The sequence below is a fragment of the Lactuca saligna genome, chromosome 3, assembly GCF_052625555.1.
Source record: "Lactuca saligna cultivar CGN05327 chromosome 3, ASM5262555v1, whole genome shotgun sequence".
In the NCBI taxonomy this organism is placed as follows: Eukaryota; Viridiplantae; Streptophyta; class Magnoliopsida; order Asterales; family Asteraceae; genus Lactuca; species Lactuca saligna.
In genome coordinates, this window is record NC_136419.1 from 31,434,317 (window position 1) to 31,453,025 (window position 18,709).

At 34.7% G+C, this 18,709-nt stretch overlaps 1 protein-coding gene and 1 pseudogene across 1 annotated transcript; one reads left to right on the top strand and one right to left on the bottom strand.

Moving 5' to 3' along the window:
• Window positions 1-5,946: 5,946 nt before the first annotated feature.
• LOC145035322 (uncharacterized) lies at window positions 5,947-6,630 on the bottom strand. The gene has a single exon (XM_078983884.1). The coding sequence runs from the start codon at window positions 6,628-6,630 to the stop codon at window positions 5,947-5,949; it is 684 nt and encodes a 227-aa protein (XP_078840010.1).
• Window positions 6,631-8,571: 1,941 nt separating this feature from the next.
• LOC145035001 (berberine bridge enzyme-like 8 pseudogene) lies at window positions 8,572-10,418 on the top strand (annotated as a pseudogene).
• Window positions 10,419-18,709: the final 8,291 nt, after the last annotated feature.

Consider the following 18,709-nt stretch of genomic DNA (forward strand, 5'->3'; position numbering starts at 1 on the left):
GGGCTATGGGAGAGACATCAAGAGGTATTTCAAGATAGGAATAGGAGGGAGACTTATTAGGTATCATAGCCTAAAATGGGAAAATGTCTTATTTGAAGAGTACGTGACGATATATGAGAATTTTTCTAGTGGATAAGTCAAAACAAAGAAACCTACGTTGTTGAGAAGGGTAGCCGAGAAATATACATGGGGTAGTTCGTGGGACAGGTTTATGAGGAGTGGGTATGTGCGGGTAACATACGGAACCAAAGACACGAAGGTGGGTAAATTTTAGTGGTTGGTTAAACAATGTATGGGATTGTAACACCCAAGATCAGAAAGGACAAGTAAGTAAAGAAAACCCTAAGTCAAGGGGGTCAACTCGTCGAGTCCAGCAAAGAACTCAACGAGTCGGAGCGCGATCTGTGTCGTGGTTTAAGTGACTGACTCGGCGAGTCTGGTCTGGGTTGAGAAAGCCCTAATTTCGGGACTTGTACCCTATTTAAGCATCTCATTCTCCTTCTATCAGCCTCATTTGTAGCGCCCATTGCCCATAAGCTACTCCACGAAACCCTAGTGCCCTCTTTGAGTGTGTGAGCCATTGTTGAAGAGTTGGAGTGTTCTTGAAGCCTAGAAGGAGAAAAAGGAGTTAAGGGTTCAAGAGGAAGCTTGTGGATCCAGAAGATTCATCTCTTTAGCTACTCATTTTGGTAATCAAGTTCCTTCCTTGCCTTGTTAATTGTTGGATCATTTCATGCCCCTTTTTATGAGATTTTGGATCAAGTATGATACATATCGGGTTTGGACGTCCCCAAGCTGAATCCATTCAGCTCCAGTTGTGTCTTGGCCTAGAGAGTCATAAAGTATCAGCCTTGAGAGTGTAGGTGATGCAAGGTTGTCTTAAACCCTAGTTTGTGGTGTGTTTAGCCTAAATCTCCTTGGCTACACGTAAAGGTTGCAACTTTACGTGGGGAATGGACTTTAGGAGAGTGGATCTATAGTTTGGAGTCCCTGCGTGACTCAAAAGCCTTTGAATGAATGAAGGACCGAATAGAATCAGCGAGTCCTTCAAGTGGACTCGGCGAGTAGTGTGAAAATTGGGAAGAACTCGACGAGTTGGATGAACAACTCGGCGAGTCTGTTGAAGTTTTCCTTGGACTTGACGAGTCTGTTCTTGGACTCAGAAAGTCAGGTCGTGAAACCCCGAACCCTTCGATTTAAGACTCGAATCAGTGAGTTGAGTGGAGACTCAGTGAGTTGGATAGGACAGGACTCAAAAATCGGTGGACTCGGCGAGTCATGGGTTAACTCGGCGAGTCAAGTCGTGAATGGAAGGACTCTGAGCATATGAACTCGATGAGTCAGTAGGCAGACTTGGCGAGTAGGGTTGACCTGGAAGATTGACTTTGACCAAGACTTTGACTTTGACCAGAGTTGACTTTCGGAGGACAGTTTGACTAAGTGTTATATTGGTATTGATAGCTCGGGGAGCTAGTGGGGCTGCAGTTCAGAAGAGTTGTCGGGCAGCAGTAGAGGGGTTCAGCAAGTTCAGCAAGTGCAGGTGAGTTTCCCTTTGTGTGAATGGGTCTAAGGCCACAATGCCAGCCCATGTAGTTATGAGTAGAAGACCCGGGGGTTAGCCCTAGGCACAGTATGCTAGTATGATATTCAGGACGAGGTCCAATGATAGTGGACGGGTGCCCAAGGAATGATTTATGTGATAGTTTATACTTCTTGTCTATGTGATACTTGTATGTGCTTGGTAGGGAGGTGAGTGTGGGCGAGGTCCCGTATCTCACCAATAGTAGAGTGTAGACGGTGTTCCACATCTCATTAGCAGCAGAGTAGGAGCGAGGCCCAAGTTAGGGAAATAGTGAGTGTGGGTTGGGCCCGTATCTCACCACCAGTAGGGGCGTGGACGGGGTTCCATGACTCAATAGTATCAGGACAAGGGTGAGGCCCAAGATAGGGGAGGCCTCAAGACAGGATTTATTAGTATATGTTAGCTTATGTGTTGTTATATGCTTATGTGCAATTATATGTTAGCGGGCGGGGCCCAGTGACAGGCGAGGCCTATGTGAAACAGATCTGTATCCGAGCGGGGCTCGAAGCTAGGCAGGGCATGGAGCGGCAAGGTCGTTGTACCGGGCGAGGCTCGATGTAGCGGGCGTGGCCCGGTATATGTTGTATGTGTTCATGCTGGGTATGTGGTAGGTTGGGGAACTCACTAAGCTTCGTGCTTACGGTTTTCATTTTTGGTTTCAGGTACTTCCGGTAGCAGAGGGAAGAGCTCGGGGTGATCGCATGGCACACACCATAGATTAGACAGCTTGGGAATATTTTACTCTGATAACGAACACATGTTTTGGAAATTAATACTCTGAATATGTTTTGGATTGATGATTATGCTTTAAGTAATGTTTTATTAAAAGAAAATTTTAGTCTTGAAGTTTGGGACGTTACAGGGATGTTTTCTTAAATAGAGGATGGCGGGGTGATGTTAAGTAAATGTGTAGCCATGTGAAGGGCTTCAACCCAAAAAGTTGGTGGCAGATGAGCCTGAAAGAGAAGAGTACGAATCATGTTGCTGATGGTATGGATCATGCGTCCCGACTTCCCATTTTGTTGAGAAGTTCGGGGACAAGAAAATGAAAAGAGATCCCATGATGCTCAAATAAATTATGAAATTATTTATTGTCAAATTCACCACCATGATCACATTGAAATGATTAGATTTCAAAATTGAATTGATTGTTAATAAGAGCACGAAAATGTAAGAATTTACTAAACACATCAGATTTGTTTCGTAATGGATAAACCCAAAGAAAATGAGAGTAATGATCTAAGAACAAAATGTAATACCGAATACCACTAGTACTAGGAATAGGAGATTCCTATAAGTCAGAGTGAACAATCTCAAAACATTTAGAAACATGAGAAATAGAACTACAAAAAAGTAATCTAATTTGTTTTCCAAGTTGACAAGCTTGGCAATTAAACGAGCTAGATGTTTTATTACATGAAAGAACATGATTTGAAATTAAATTGTTAAGAAAATTAGCGCTTGGGTGACCTAAACGCTTGTGCCACAAGGAGGTGCTGTCTGAGAGAAGAGCAACGAGAGGTTGAAAAGATGGAGGAGCTGGATATAAATCACCCGAACTGTCACACCTAAGCAGGACCTGGAGAGTGCCCAAATCCTTCACAGTAAAACCATAATGATCAAATTCAATGGAAACAAGATTGTTAGTTGTAAAATGACGAACATAAATTAGATTTTTAATAATATTAGGTGTGACAAGAATATTGTCAAGGTGTAAGGGACGGTGAGGTGAATACAATTTGGAATAACCGGTATAAGTGACAGGTATAGAGTGACCATTGCCAACAAAAACTGATTTATTGTGCTGCTTATTATTAATAGAAAAAAGTTTACCTAGGCTAGATGTAACACCGTAAATTTCAAGACAAAATTTTCATTTAAAATAATCATTTTACTCTTAGAAACACTTGTTTAAAATCTTATTCATAGTCGATTTACAAAACATAACTCCATTTTCACTTGCATAGAAAACCAGGATCCTCCAAAATATGACTCTTTCTCTGGTGTGTACAATCAAGCCGGTGCCGTCCCGTGATACTGAAAGAAACCTGAAAAACATCAAACAAAACACTGTAAGCATGAAGCTTAGTGAGTTCCCCAAAATAACACACATAACACATATTAGCCACTCGAGACTATAACTCTGTGGGTCCGTGCACCCAAACTTTGTGAACCCTCAGGTTCTAACTCTGGGAACCTTCCGGTTCCAACTCTATAAACATGCACAGCATAAATCACATAGAAATAATGCAGTACAACACATCACGTACATATAGCATACAAATACTCTAATCACATAACTCTGGTTACCTACTCAAGGTAAAGTATAGTGAGAAGACTCACCTGGCAAGCAGGAAGCAGATATCCCCACACTTGAATCTCGAACTCGCCACCGCCTAACACGTAAGGCAAATACTCTCATGAATATAACTCTCGAGACTAGAATAAATCCTCTCATAACACCCTCTTATGGTTAAAAGACTATTTTACCTCTCTCTTGGCCCAAAGGCCACATCGCTGACCAAACCCTAAAAGTCAACGGCCAACCCTTGGTCGAAATCAAAGTCCTCAGTCTAAGTCAACCCCTGACTGACCCTACTCGACGAGTCAACCCTGTGACTCGTCGAGTTCCCATAATCAGAACTTTATTCAATCTGCGACCTAACTCGCCGAGTCACCCCGAGACTCGCCGAGTCCAACAACTCTGAGTCCACTCGCACTCGACTCACCGAGTCATCCCTCGACTCACCGATTCTAGGCTCAACCAGAGAATATTTGGGACTCTTCGACAAGACTCGTCGAGTCCAAGGCTATCTTCAACCTACTCGCCGAGTTGTTCTTCCAACTCGTCGAGTTCCAGGCCATCTTCAAGCAACTCGTCGAGTCGACCCATGTGACTCGCCGAGTACCACCGTTCTGAATCCATTCAGAAGCACTCCAGGCCATGCAATTGATCCAAAACATAGATCTAGCCTCCTACAACCCATCCATCACGTAAAGTGGCAAACTTTACGTGAATCCAAAGAGATCTAAGCCGTTTGCACATTGGGGCTAGGGTTTGGGACATGTAAGCTTCACTAAACACTCCAACACAGGGACTTTCATGCTCTCTGATTCTTCTCCCTTCCATATCTGAGGTAACAACCTCAGATCTAACCTCTAGACTTCCCATTTCATCCATAGACAATTTCTCACAAACCCCAAAATGAAGAAACAACATAACAACAGGTCAATAACGAGATATTACCTCTAAGTGATGCCCCAACTGCAATGAAATTCAAATCCAAGCAAATCCCCTTGCTCCAAGCCTTCAATCTTCCCAAAATTCCTTCAACCATTACTTCTCCAAGCTCCAATCCACTCAACAATGGTGCTTCTCCGTGATTTAGGGTTTTCTGGGGCTCAAGGGGTGATAAAGAGGCTGGGAGGAAAACATAGTGATCTTTATATAAGGCTCAACCCCGAGAATTAGGGTTTTCTCCACTCAACGCCTACTCGCCGAGTCCATTACACTGACTCGCCGAGTCGGCCACTTAACACGCGACCAGGTCGCGACTCTACTCGCCGAGTCACTCTTTCCCAATTTACTCTTTTAGCCCTTCAACTCTACTCTTGATATTTCGGGATGTTACACTAGAGGCAAGATGTGAAGTAGCTCCAGTATCCATGTACCATGATGCATCAGATCCATCATGTAGAGACATGGAATTGTATGCCTGGGCAAGATCAGTAGCCAGTAGGCTGGTCTTGTGTCATTGGAGGGAACCACTGTTACAGAGTAGCAAGACCAGGTGAGTTGGTGGTGTGAAACACAGCCTGTGGTGTTGTTGGAGTCGACAGACTGGGGCCCAAAAGGCCATCATGAGGCTGCTGTGGGGCTGGTTTACGATACTGATTGAAGTGAGTTGGTTTAGCGGGTCGGTAGGTGGCCCAGTAGGTAGGATTAGCCCAAGTGTATGGTGGCCACAATGGGTAAACAATCCATGGGTAATGAGGTATTTGGTTTTGTGAGGGAGCAGCGAGATTAGATGGATGACTACCACGAGCATTACGACCCAGTGGCGGAGCTAGATGGGGCGTTGGGAGTACTGCAGTACCCCCAAAAAATTATTATATATATATATATATATATATATATATATATATATATAATATTATTTATAAACATTTTTCATGTTATTGTACCCCCAACTAAAGAGAGATTATAACATGTTTTTTAATGCCCGGTATTGGATAACTACATATAATATCTATTGACAATCTTTGTACCCCATATCAAAATTCTTGGTTCCGCCATTGTTACGACCACCACATGATGAGCGACCACCACGAGAACAACTAGAGCATTGGGTCTGATCGGCGGTTTAGAGAACCGTCGGTGAAGAGGCATTATCAGTATGCGATGGTTGTTGTTGTGGGCGAGTTCTCTTGAGGCGTTGCTCCTCGTCCACAAGGGCTGATCGGGCTTGGAGGAATGAAGGGAAGGGGTCTTTGTGGCGTAGGAGTAGAGCAACTGGTTCATACTGGGGTGAAAGACCATTGAGAAGGTGAGTAACTAAAGTTCTTTTAGGTACTAGGTTTTGAAGATTGGCGAGGAGAGTAGAAAGAGTAATGATTTTTTCACAATAATCACATATGTATTGGTCACCCAAAGTTATGGCTTGTAATTCATTATTAATTTCAACAGAGCGAGTATGTTTATTATCATGAAACAGGTTTTCAAGGCTTACCCAAACAGAGTTGGAGGTGGCACCGGGTTTGAGGATGGTATTGAGGAGAGACTGCGTAAGGGTGCCATAGATCCAACTTTTGACCACAGCATCAAGGCTATACCAATCTTCATCGAATGTAGAAGTGGGTTTAGATGAACCCTCTAGATGACCAAGAACACTAAAACCATGACAGTGGGTTTCAAATAACTCTCTATGTGCGTCATAATTTAGTTGATTAAGATCCAAAATCAAAGGAATAAAGGTTTTGATGTTTGAGACACCGTATGGCTTCTGATTTTTTGATGATGTGCTAGAGCTTGAGGCGTCTGTACCCATGATAGACAAAGAAGTTATGCAAGAAGATGAGGAGGGTATGAAAGAAGAAAACAGAGGTCTGATGGCTTGCAGGTTCGAGAGGGAGAAATAAGAGGGAATTAATCCGATACCATATTAGAATGATATTTTCCCTTGATTAGCTCACGAAACATTCAAGAATAAATAGATACAAGATACAAAGATTATGGGCTAGATTTAGCTATTCTAACAAACTGGGCTAACTAAATGGGCTATACAAATAATACAAAATATATACACTAATACAAACAACCATTGTCATCACATCGGGACACTACCACCACATCAACCGAACATCTCCCTACAACCTCCGTCTATTTCGAACTCTTTATTCCAGCCACCTGCATCATCACCATCAAGATGAACCCTACCGTAAAGATGCAGATTTATTTAGGTATGCGGTGGCTAGGGTTTGTGTACCATAGATTTGGAAAATGCAGGGGTGAAGTAAGGAGGGACTGGAGGTGGGTCAATCAACGCTTGTTTATATACAAGTCTCAAAGTGGTACCAACATAAGAAAGAGACAATAGAGACAAAGAATTTCTAGATCGAAATTTGTATCTCTATCGCCACCTACATCATGTCTTCTATGTTGCCACTTCTGTCTTCCTTCAACTGTTGTAACGAAGATTGACATCCTTCATCAACGATTGAAAAAAAAAAGCTTGAAATCGACACACATGCACTTGTAAATCCATGGTGGAAACTCTTCAAAAGTGACACCCACATTGAGTTAGGAAAGATAGAAAACAGGGTTTGTAGTAAATCGATTTTGCTTCATGGTTTCAAATCCACCACTATTGAGCTTCGTTGTTGATTTCAAATTGAGGTATAAGGAATTTAGAGTACAAAAAATTTCTTTGTTTCCTTACACAGAAGGAATGTGTAGGAGGCAGGCCAGATGTTGGGGATAACAATTCTATACTCATCAAGGATGTAGAGAAAAGAATGCATTGACGTGTTCAAGGAGGGAGAAAAGGCGATACAGAATATTGCCGGTAGTGGAAGGTTGGTGCAGACGATGCCGATGATTTAGGAGTGTTTTCTGATGAAGGTTGTAGACAAGGAAGGGAAAATGAGTACCGTGGATTTTTTGTTTTCGAAAAAATGTAAATTAAATTAATTTATGTATTTCAATAATTAAAAAAATACAAAATATAAATCATAAGGGTATAATTAAGTGAATAGGAACCAAAACAAATAAAAAGATTCATTGTTATGCTACTAAACTTTTTAGACCAAAACCATATAATTTTACGAACCATACAAACCATTTTTACAATTTTATCTAAAATTAAATTATTCAAAGATTCAAAAGCAGAAAGTTATTCATATAATAATATGAATTTTCAGCGTTTATTCACAGGTTAACCCTTCTAAGAACTATTTATCAAGACTTTTATCACGTGTTTGGGTGTGAACGCATGTTACGTAACAATCATATATTCATATTGACCCGCTAACTATCGCCAAACTTCGCACTATTTTAGACCATCATTTGTATATTATCTGCCGTGCTAAAAAAATTGTATATTATCTATTACAATATTTCAATTAGGTTCTCTATTTATTTAAAATCTCAGATTAATATTCTTTCATATTATGATATAAGATAAATATAATATAAGAAATATATGAATAAAAATCAGTATCATTTTCAAAAATCATATTATTAACAAGATTACAGAACAATATTCAATTGCATCGATAGTAAACACTAATAAATTTTATTTTATTTTAATAAATTTCTTTGACTAACAATAATTTAAAAATGAAATGTTAATATTATAAAATAAGAAAAAAACAACTCCTATGTCAGTGAGTACATTTCAAAGAGTGCCCATAGGCCATAAGGATTTGAAGATTGCCATGGAGCTTCCTATTACCTACCCTATTTGTATTCACCACCTGCAATGATCTCTATTCCTTGAAGTCTATAAATATGTCATAGTCATAAAATCAAACTCACCAAAACATGAAGAAGTCTCAACTAAACTCTTCTGTCTTCCTCTTTATTTTTATTCTTTCATTTTCTGTGTCATGGGCAGCATTATCTTCCATTCTTGAGGTTACACCAGGTTCTCAAGATTTCGTAGGCTGCCTACAATCCCACTCCAATAATGTTACCTCCATATCTCAAGTCACTTTTACCTCTCGCAATGCTTCTTTCCTACCCACTTGGCAAGTTCATGTCCAAAACACTAGATTCCTTAAACCTTCCACTCGTAAGCCATCAGTCATCGTGACACCCGTAGACGAAACACTTGTCCGAACGACTCTATTCTGTTCCAAGAAACATGGGTACGAGCTAAGGATCAGAAGTGGGGGCCATGACTACGAGGGCCTCTCATACACTGCTGATGTTCCCTTTGTTATGCTTGATTTCACCAACATGAGGTCTATCGACGTGGATGTAGCAAACAGGACTGCGTGGGTCCAAGCAGGGGCTGCACTTGGTGCACTTTATTACGCTATTTCTCAGAAAACCGATACCTTATATTTCCCGGCCGGTGTTTGCCCCACGGTGGGTGTTGGTGGGTACATGGGTGGCGGTGGCTATGGAAACCTGTTGAGGAAATACGGTACTGCTGCTGATAATGTTCTGGATGCTCGCTTCATGGATGTCAATGGAAATATTCTTGACAGGAAGTCCATGGGAGAAGATTTGTTTTGGGCGATTAGAGGAGGTGGTGCTTCCAGTTTCGGAATCGTTCTTGCATGGAAGCTGAGGTTGGTTGCAGTTCCAGAAAAAGTAACTGTCTTTTTACTGAATAAAACTTTGGAACAAGGGGCAACAGAACTCTTCCATAAATATCAAACCGTTATACCAGCTATTGATAGAAATTTACACATGAGAACACAGGTGTTCGGTGAATATATCGGCAACACTACCAAGAAAACCGTCAGAATTATGTTCGAAGGAATATATCAAGGCACAACCGACACATTGCTTCCATTGCTGGACGAAAAGTTTCCGGAGCTTGGTGTTACACGAGAAATCTGTGAAGAAATTAAAATGGTGCAGTCGACCCTTGTGTTCTGGGGATTGCCAAGCTCCACCCCAACTGAGATTCTCACGAACCGATCAGCCATAGCTAAGATTAACAACAAAAGTAAATCCGATTACGTACGGAAACCAATCCCCATAAGTGGGCTCAAAAAGATATGGAGAAAGCTCATGGAAAACGACCAATCAGCGTTTCTTATGATCAATCCTTTTGGTGGAAGGATTGCTGATTTCTCAGAGACAGCAATTCCATATCCGCATAGAGCTGGAGTCTTGTTACAAATTCTCAAGAGTGTTAATTTTAATGGTCAAGCTTCGGACACAACCCCTGTATCACTTAGGAGGATAGCATGGCTTCAAAGTTTGGATGAGTTATTGACGCCTTATGTGTCAAAGAATCCGAGGGAGGCATATTTCAACTACAATGATCTTGATTTTGGTGTTGGAAGTGATAATTATGAAGAAGCAAGTCTGTGGGGTGAAAGGTACTGGAAGAGGGATAATTTCAAGAAGTTGATTCGAATCAAGGCTAAAGTTGATCCGTTGAATTTCTTTAGGCACCCACAAAGTATCCCAGTTTTCTCAACACCTCTCTCCGACATGTGAAACTCCTCGATGGAAGAAAGATCCAAAGTATGAATTTAAATTTTTAATTTGTCTTTGTCGTGAATAAACTACCAACAGGATTTACTTTTTGTTAGTTTCGTTCCATTTTTTCTTATGGTTTCCGACGTTATAAATGAATAAGTCAAATTTCTTTTACTGCCTAGTTAGTGATCATGCATTAATTAAATCTTCTCTTTTGTTTCAAAAAAATATATAAAACTTCTATCTTATCAATGCAACATTATCTTGATTTTATAAATTTAATTATTAGCATACTAACAAATCCTTATAAATGTAATTAATGGGGTAGGTGAACGAGTGGGTCATGATTATGTAGGGTGGTTAGTTTTGCAATGGCCGATGTGCATGTGCTCTTTATTATTAAATATGCTTCTACTTTTATTTTTATAAATGCTTTAATTCTTATAAATGTTTCTAATCAATTAAATCTCAATATATATTATATTAATATATTAAATTATTATTAAATAAATATTAAATGTTATACATGTTGGTAGAAAGATTTATAAGAATAAAAGTAGAAGGATATTTAATTTATCTTACTTTTATTCTTATAAATCATCATACTCAATTAAATGATAACATTTATTAGAACAAAAATATTACACATATTATTATTTAATTAAATAGGAAAATTTATTATTTAATTAAGTAGGAAAATTTATAAGAACAAAAAGTAGATGAATACTTAATTTATCTAAAAATCCTTGTGGATATAATTAGCTCCAATATATTTATTTTTTTAGAATATATCATAGATTTGATGAAACTATTTAAAAAATATGTGGTACAACCACTGCCTCAACAAAACAAAAAGCATACATACAAACATAAATAATCTCTCTCTTGTCCACGTGGGAAATTAGTTTATTTACAATGTGTGATATCATAATTCTTTATACAACGGATCGGATACCTATCAATCAACTTTATATATATATATATATATATATATATATATATATATATATATATATATATATATATATATATATATATATATATATATATATATATATATATTCAATTGAGAAAATAAAAAAGATTGAAAATGGGGGAAATCATTCTCAGCCACATATTTAATCTAATCATAAAAAGATATGATGACAAACTTGTAAATATATTAATAACCTTCAATCTTAAATATGTATCGATAACAGTTCGCTCATCATCAAAATTTCGCTCCAACCTTCAATAATCATCTAGATTTCTTCAATTAACCGGAATTTCTTCGCTGTTCATGAAATTGGAATCGGAGTTCTGGACTCACAGTCACAGTCGACATTGAAGGACTCATAATCGGTACTCACAGGTTCCCAATCGGATTTTCGGAAATCAAAATCAAAATGAGAAATCGATAAGACATAGGATGTCGCATCCGAAGTCGAAATCGGAAGTATATGATGATTTGGATTGATAACTTGATGTTTTTAACATTTTTAAAATAATTAACTTGTATGCACTCCAACTGTTTGATTAAATGCATAAACTAAATTACCACGTTATATTCACATATAAATATGTTTTCTCACATGAATCAGTATATTATTATTAAAAACACAAAACAAATATACAAGTCTGTAAGTTATTCATATGTGAATAACATATAAAAATTATATATATATATATATATATATATATATATATATATATTTGTCAAAATACCTTCAAATATTCATAAGTGAATATATTTACAAGTGAATATACCTTGTAATATTCATATGTGAATATACTCTGTAATATTCATAAGTGAATATATCATCTAATATTCACAAGTGAATATAGTATGTAATATTCACATATGAAATATTATTTAATACTCATAAGTGAATATATCATCTAATATTCACAAATGAATATACTATGTTAATATTCACAAGTGAATGGATCGTCCAATATTAAAATATGAATATACTATGTTTATTATATGTTATATTCATATATGAATGATACTTAAATTGTAAAAAAAAAAAAAAAATCATACTTTTTATTTAGAAGTGAATAACGAATGTACTGTAATAAAATTTGATGCATTTTATTCACTTATGAATAATGATAGTTGAAAATATATAAAAAAATTATTTTATCTTAAAACTATATCAATATGGATGTCTATTTGTAGAGAATAAAAAACCATGAATTTTGGTATATTGAAAATCATTTTTTAATAAAAATAGCTTCTAAAAATTTTTAAAAAACGAAAAAAAAACTATGTTTTTGTATATATTAAGGTAATGATTAGCATAGTTTAAGGAAATATGTTTTGTTGGAAAACACACGTGCATTGCTTTCCCATTTCCGTCGGTACGTTGGAAGCTTTTGCGGCAAAAATAAATGATTGGCTGAGAATGATTCCCTATTCTCAACCTTTTTTTTTCTCAATTGAACATTCCTATATATATATATATATATATATATATATATATATATATATATATATATATATATATATATATATATATATATATATATATATATATATATATATATATATATATATATATATATATATATATATATATAACAGCCCTATATAACCTTAGCTACTAAACCCTCAAAACTACGTCGTTTTGCTAGAGTACATTCCAAAAAAATGGCTGCGTGATTTCCTGAACAAAAAACTCATCATCCCGTAGCAATACGTGATTTTTTTCAATAGATTTTCCCGATTGTTCCTTCTTTTTTTGTTTGGTTTGTGAATTGCATCTACTTCGTCCTAGTCTTGGTGAATCTCTATTTGCTGCGTGATTTTCTTCTAATCAGGTTTGTGATTTTTTTTTCCAATTTTTTTTTCGTGTAATTCTTCTAAGAAATCACGTATTGTTTAATTTTTTTGTATTTCGTCAATTAAGTTGTGTTTGTGAATTGCATCTGGTTCGTCCCATTCTTGGTGAATCTCATTTTGCTGCGTGCTTTTATTCTGCAGGATTGTGATTTATTTTTCATATTTTTTACGTGATTTTCTTCTAAGAAATTACATCTGGTTCGTCCCATTCATAATACCATTTGAACTCAGTACCATTGTTGCTATCAGGCTACTTCCGCCTCAAATTTCTCATTGTTGAAATACTTGATAGTCTAACAAAAAAAGGTATAACACTCAATAAGGGAAAAAGCAACTTTCAAAAGATGATTTTAAATGAATTCATAATACCATTAATTTGATACCCTATTATCTCGTTTTATATGAATTCTCCAAAATAAGGGCAAAACCAACCTTCAAAATATGATTTTTCATGAAAAAATGATCAGCTTGAAAAAAAAGGTGTTCAATTAAAAACTAAAATGCAAATTATAAAGGAATTTTGAAATAAGAAGTCACCTGTCGCCATAGTTGGTTGATTTTGATAAAAAAAAATGTCATCATAAGAAGTTTGCTCATATCTTAATTCTTTAATTTTATCTTCTAGATCATGTAATTCCTGCTTCTGGACATTTTATTGCTAGACAAGTTTCTGATTTTGATACTCAGCACTATCGCATTAACCTACAATAGGTCAGTAGAAGAACTACAATCGAGCTTAATGTCGAACTTACAAAGACAATACATAATATCTTAAACCCTAGCTGAGTGGGAAACCTTTCTCCGACAACCTCCAACTGGATGTCGCTGCTACCCTCTCTGGCGGTCAGCGCCACCTCATTTTTTGTGTTCCCGTGACCACACAACAACATAGGATAAACGAGAATCTATGTGCGATCGATTTATACCCTGGTGTCTCGATTCTTTCAGCCAAATGCTCTTAATCATCCTTTTCATGCTCCGAATCAGCTCCCATCTCCTCGTCTGTTTTGATTTTTACGACCACACACACCCCAAGTACCAAATCGATGTGTGATTTTAGTTGTTTTCCAAAATCAGGGATTTAAAAATTTAAGCCAAAGCGACGTCGTTTGAGGGTTTTGTAGCTAAGGTTATATGGGGCTGTAATGTATATTCCCTAACCCGATATATATATATATATATATATATATATATATATATATATATATATATATATATATATATATATATATATATATATATATATATATATATATATATATATATATATATATATATATAAGTTTAAATGAGAACCACTAAATATTAAGAACCATAACAACCATTTATTTTTAACTTGCTTTTCTCATTTTTTTATTTATTTTTTGATTTTTTTAAAAAGTTTTTAAGAAACTTATTTTCTATTTATTACTTTTATTTCACTCGTATTTTCATAAAACAAAAAAATTTGATAGTTTTGATAATTTTAGAACCTCTCAAACTCTCTCCACCTCTCAAATGAGAACCACTAAATATTAAGAACCATTTATTTTTAAGTTGCTTCTCATTTTTTTTTTTTTTTTGATTTTTTTAAGTGTTTTTAAGAAACTTATTTTCTATTTATTACTTTTATTTCACTCGTATTTTCATAAAACAAAAAACATCTGATACTTTTGATAATTTTAGAACGTTTCAAACTCTCTCCACCTCTCCCACCAAAACATGAAGAACACAACAATTTCCACCAGTTGCCACCAACCTCCACCACCATACATCCACCGCCTCGTACCGTCGGGTAACCGTTGCCTTCTCTTACTATCGGCGAAACATCGCCAACGGCGACCTTCAACCAGTCCCATGATCGCCTTCTCTCATGTCAGATCCGTTATTAGACCATAAGATCTATTACCTCGTCAGAATCCAAGTCGTCACCTACACCGCCATCTACATCTAGTATTTCTACTCCACACACACACATACACACACACACACCAAATCCACTGATTGTGTCGTCCTCTTACATCTCGAGATTTGTGATTTATGTCGGTAATCACACCATTGACGACGATCGCAACACCATAGACGATATGCAAGGCCAGATGCATGACTCCGATGAAAAATTTACAAGTTCCGATAAGCAGTGCGGTTAGATCTATGACCTACGGAGAGCGTAACGCTTGATTTACGAGTTCTGACGACCAGCAATGCTCCACCATAATCGACTCCTTTCAAATCTGCATCGTTCTCGACCATCACCCCTGTCGCTCACCACTTACCGGTCACCGGAGAAATAATAACTTCAAAGCTTTGGTGTTGCAGGAGACAGAGGCTTTTCATGTTGACATATCGGTGGTTTTGTTTTTTAGGAAAACAAATGAGCGACAGGTTACATACATGTTGTATAGAGAAAGCTAAAGGTAATCTTTTCTTGCTTATTCTATTGTTGTAGTGTTACTATTCACTATCTAAAAAGAACAATAGCTTTATACAATTTCTTTTTGTTTTTGTTGCTACAGTCTATGCCATAGTCTAGTAAATATTAAATTATTATTAATTGTTTTTTGTTATATAACATGTACTAGTTTATAACCCGTAGGAATCACAGTTATAAAATTAATTAAACATTAATAGTTAAAATTTAAAATTATTAATAACTTATTTTAAATAAATTATTAATTAAGAGGTTTTTTATTTACATAAAATTATAATCATTGATTTAGATAAATATATAAAAATATATCACTTTATAATTTGTATTAATGTTATTTTAATTTTTATTCTAATGTTGTTAATTTAATGTAATTAGAATGAGAAATTTAAAATTTGAAATTTGAAATGAAGACCACAAATGGTATGCATTAATTATGAGACATAATAAGGTGAAGTATAACAAAAGAAAAATAAAATTTGCATTAATTATGAAGCTTAATATGGTAACACATATCAAAAGGAGAATAAAACTACTCTTTTATTAGAATAGGGATACGGTGATATTTGTTTTTGCATCTTATTGTTTGACTTTTATTTTTGTTTGATGATTTACCTTATCATTATAATTTTAATTATTTTAAAATCTTAAAATTTTGAACTATTAATTATATACGTTCTAAGTTTGATTTTTTTTAAGAGCATATCATTATATTATAATATAAGTTATTTTATTCTAATAATCTTGTTTTGTTTTTTTTATCTTCGTGATAAAAAAAAATAGTTTTGTTTGATCATTTTTCCTTTTGTTAATGTGTGAATTTAATGTTTAAATATTTTATTTGTTGTTTGCCTTTGTTAATTTTCGTTTTTAATGTTATTAAGTTGTGAATCCAAGTTTGTTATAATATTCGTATAAAAATGATATTCAAAGTTTTTGTTTTATGTTTGTGATGATGTTGTGAATTGAATTTAGAGTGTGTTATTTTATAACAGGGCTTTCTCAAATAATTTGAATTTATGATTTTTTAAGTTGTGAATTGTGATGTTTTAAATTTTCAATTATTGTTTAGTTTTGTTAGTGTTAGTGTTAGTTTTAACTGTGAGCTTAGTGAATTAATATGTTTTTATGTTTTAAGCTGTGAATACTATAATTATGAGTCCTAAATTGTTTTAATACATTGTGAATAAGAATCCTAGAATACTTTGTTAAATTGTGAATGTGTGTGGTGCACACAAGGTACTTGATGACATATTTCAACAAAAATCAAGTAAGTTTTTAAGTTGTAAATATTGTTAATAAGAGTCTATACATTACTTTTATGTATTAAGTTGTGAATTTATTGTATTAAGTTGGTAATTTTGTGTTTTAAATTGTGAATTGATTGTATTAAGAGTTTTAAGTTGATAATATAGTTGTCAATTTATATTTTGTGTGTATTAAATTATAAATTTATTATATTAAGCTGTGAATTTTTTGTATCAAGTTGTGATTTTTTTTGTTTTAAACTTTGAATTAATTGCATTAATCTGTGAATTTTTTATTTAAACTGTGAATTTTTTATATTAAATTGTGATTTTTTTTTTGTTGTAAATTTTTAATTAATTGCATTAAACTAAGATTTTTCTGCGTAAATTGTGAATTACTATGTTAAGATGTGAAATTTTAATGAATTTTATGTTAACTTATCAATGATTTATGTATGAATTTTTGTATTAATTTCTTGTGAATATACTTATCTATTTGTTGTATAAATATGTAAAAATGTATTAGAAAAATAATTACTTGATTTATTAAATTGTGAATATAGTATTTAAGTTGTCAATCAATGATTTTAAATATTGATTTGATTTGGAAGGAATGATGATCACAACAGTGGCATGGGTTGTTGGTGGTGCGTGTGGTAGTTGGTCGTGGTAGTAGTGAGAGAGTTTGAGTTCAAGTTTCTTTAAATATATGAATTAGTGTATCATGGATTGTAATATGTTATGTTGTAAAGTTTATGTATTGAACAAAAAATGCATTGTATTAAGTTGTATATTTTATATAGATTGTGTTAAAATATGAATGAAGGCTATGCAATCAATAGTGGTGTGATAGCGGTTATGGTAGCCGGTAAAATAGTGGTACCGCAAATAGCGGCGATAGTGACCGACCGATATTTGACCGCTATTTGACAAATATCGGTGAGATAATAGTGAAATAACGTTTATAGCTAAAATAATTTATTAAGTCACTTCATTTATTATTAAAATGTAGATATATGGTGTGGGGGGGGGGGGGGGGGGGGGGGGGTTATGAGATTGATAAGCATTTGCTTCAAATATTTTCTAATTTACTATATGTTTTACTTAATGACCATGTATTCATCCAATAAAACACAAGGTTACAAAGGCCCTGCATAACATAAAAATACTGATATACCACCACGATAACCTATATATCGAATATCAGTCCTTGACCGATATTTGATTTTGAACCACTATAACTGCATAGAACCAAGGTATGCATGAAAATATTCACAAGTGTATTAGTAAATTATTATGTTTATTAAATTGTGAATATTGTTTTTTAAACTTTGAACATTTCTTACACATGATATATTTTTTTTAAGGAAATCTAAAACTTAGAAAAAAGAGATTTGATTTTTTTCTAGACATAATTCTATATTTTTACTTAAATTTTGTATATTTTGGCTGGAAAAATAAAAGTATTACCAAAGAAATTATAGCTAGAATGTTTGTTCTATTAAGCTGTGAATACTGTCAGAAAAATATCACAAAATTTACGGTTAATCCGACGACGGTCCGACAACAAGTAGCAAATCGTTTGTAAACTAGGGAATGAAAAAGTTTACGTAATACAATATACATGTTAGATATGTTTAAAGTGCTCTTAATGAAAACATTTAAAAAGATGATTCTTAGGGTTCTTATCATTTTTTGCTTCTCATTTGAACCACTTCTTATATATATATATATATATATATATATATATATATATATATATATATATATATATATATATATATATATATATATATATATATATATATATAAGGTGAGGTTCAATAGAAAACTATAATTAATAAACAACCAATGAACCAATCGTGAGCGTCGGAAATCAAAATGATCAACGGCCACGGAAATAGATGTACACTTTTACATTAGACGCACACATACTGGATTATACAAAAAATTCAGCACCTTACCAAAAAACTCACCTTTTTTTTTC

What these genes read in the sequence shown, in the direction of transcription:
- LOC145035322 (XM_078983884.1), bottom strand. Translation starts at nt 6,630, where the DNA reads ATGGGTACAGACGCCTCAAGCTCTAGCACATCATCAAAAAATCAGAAG.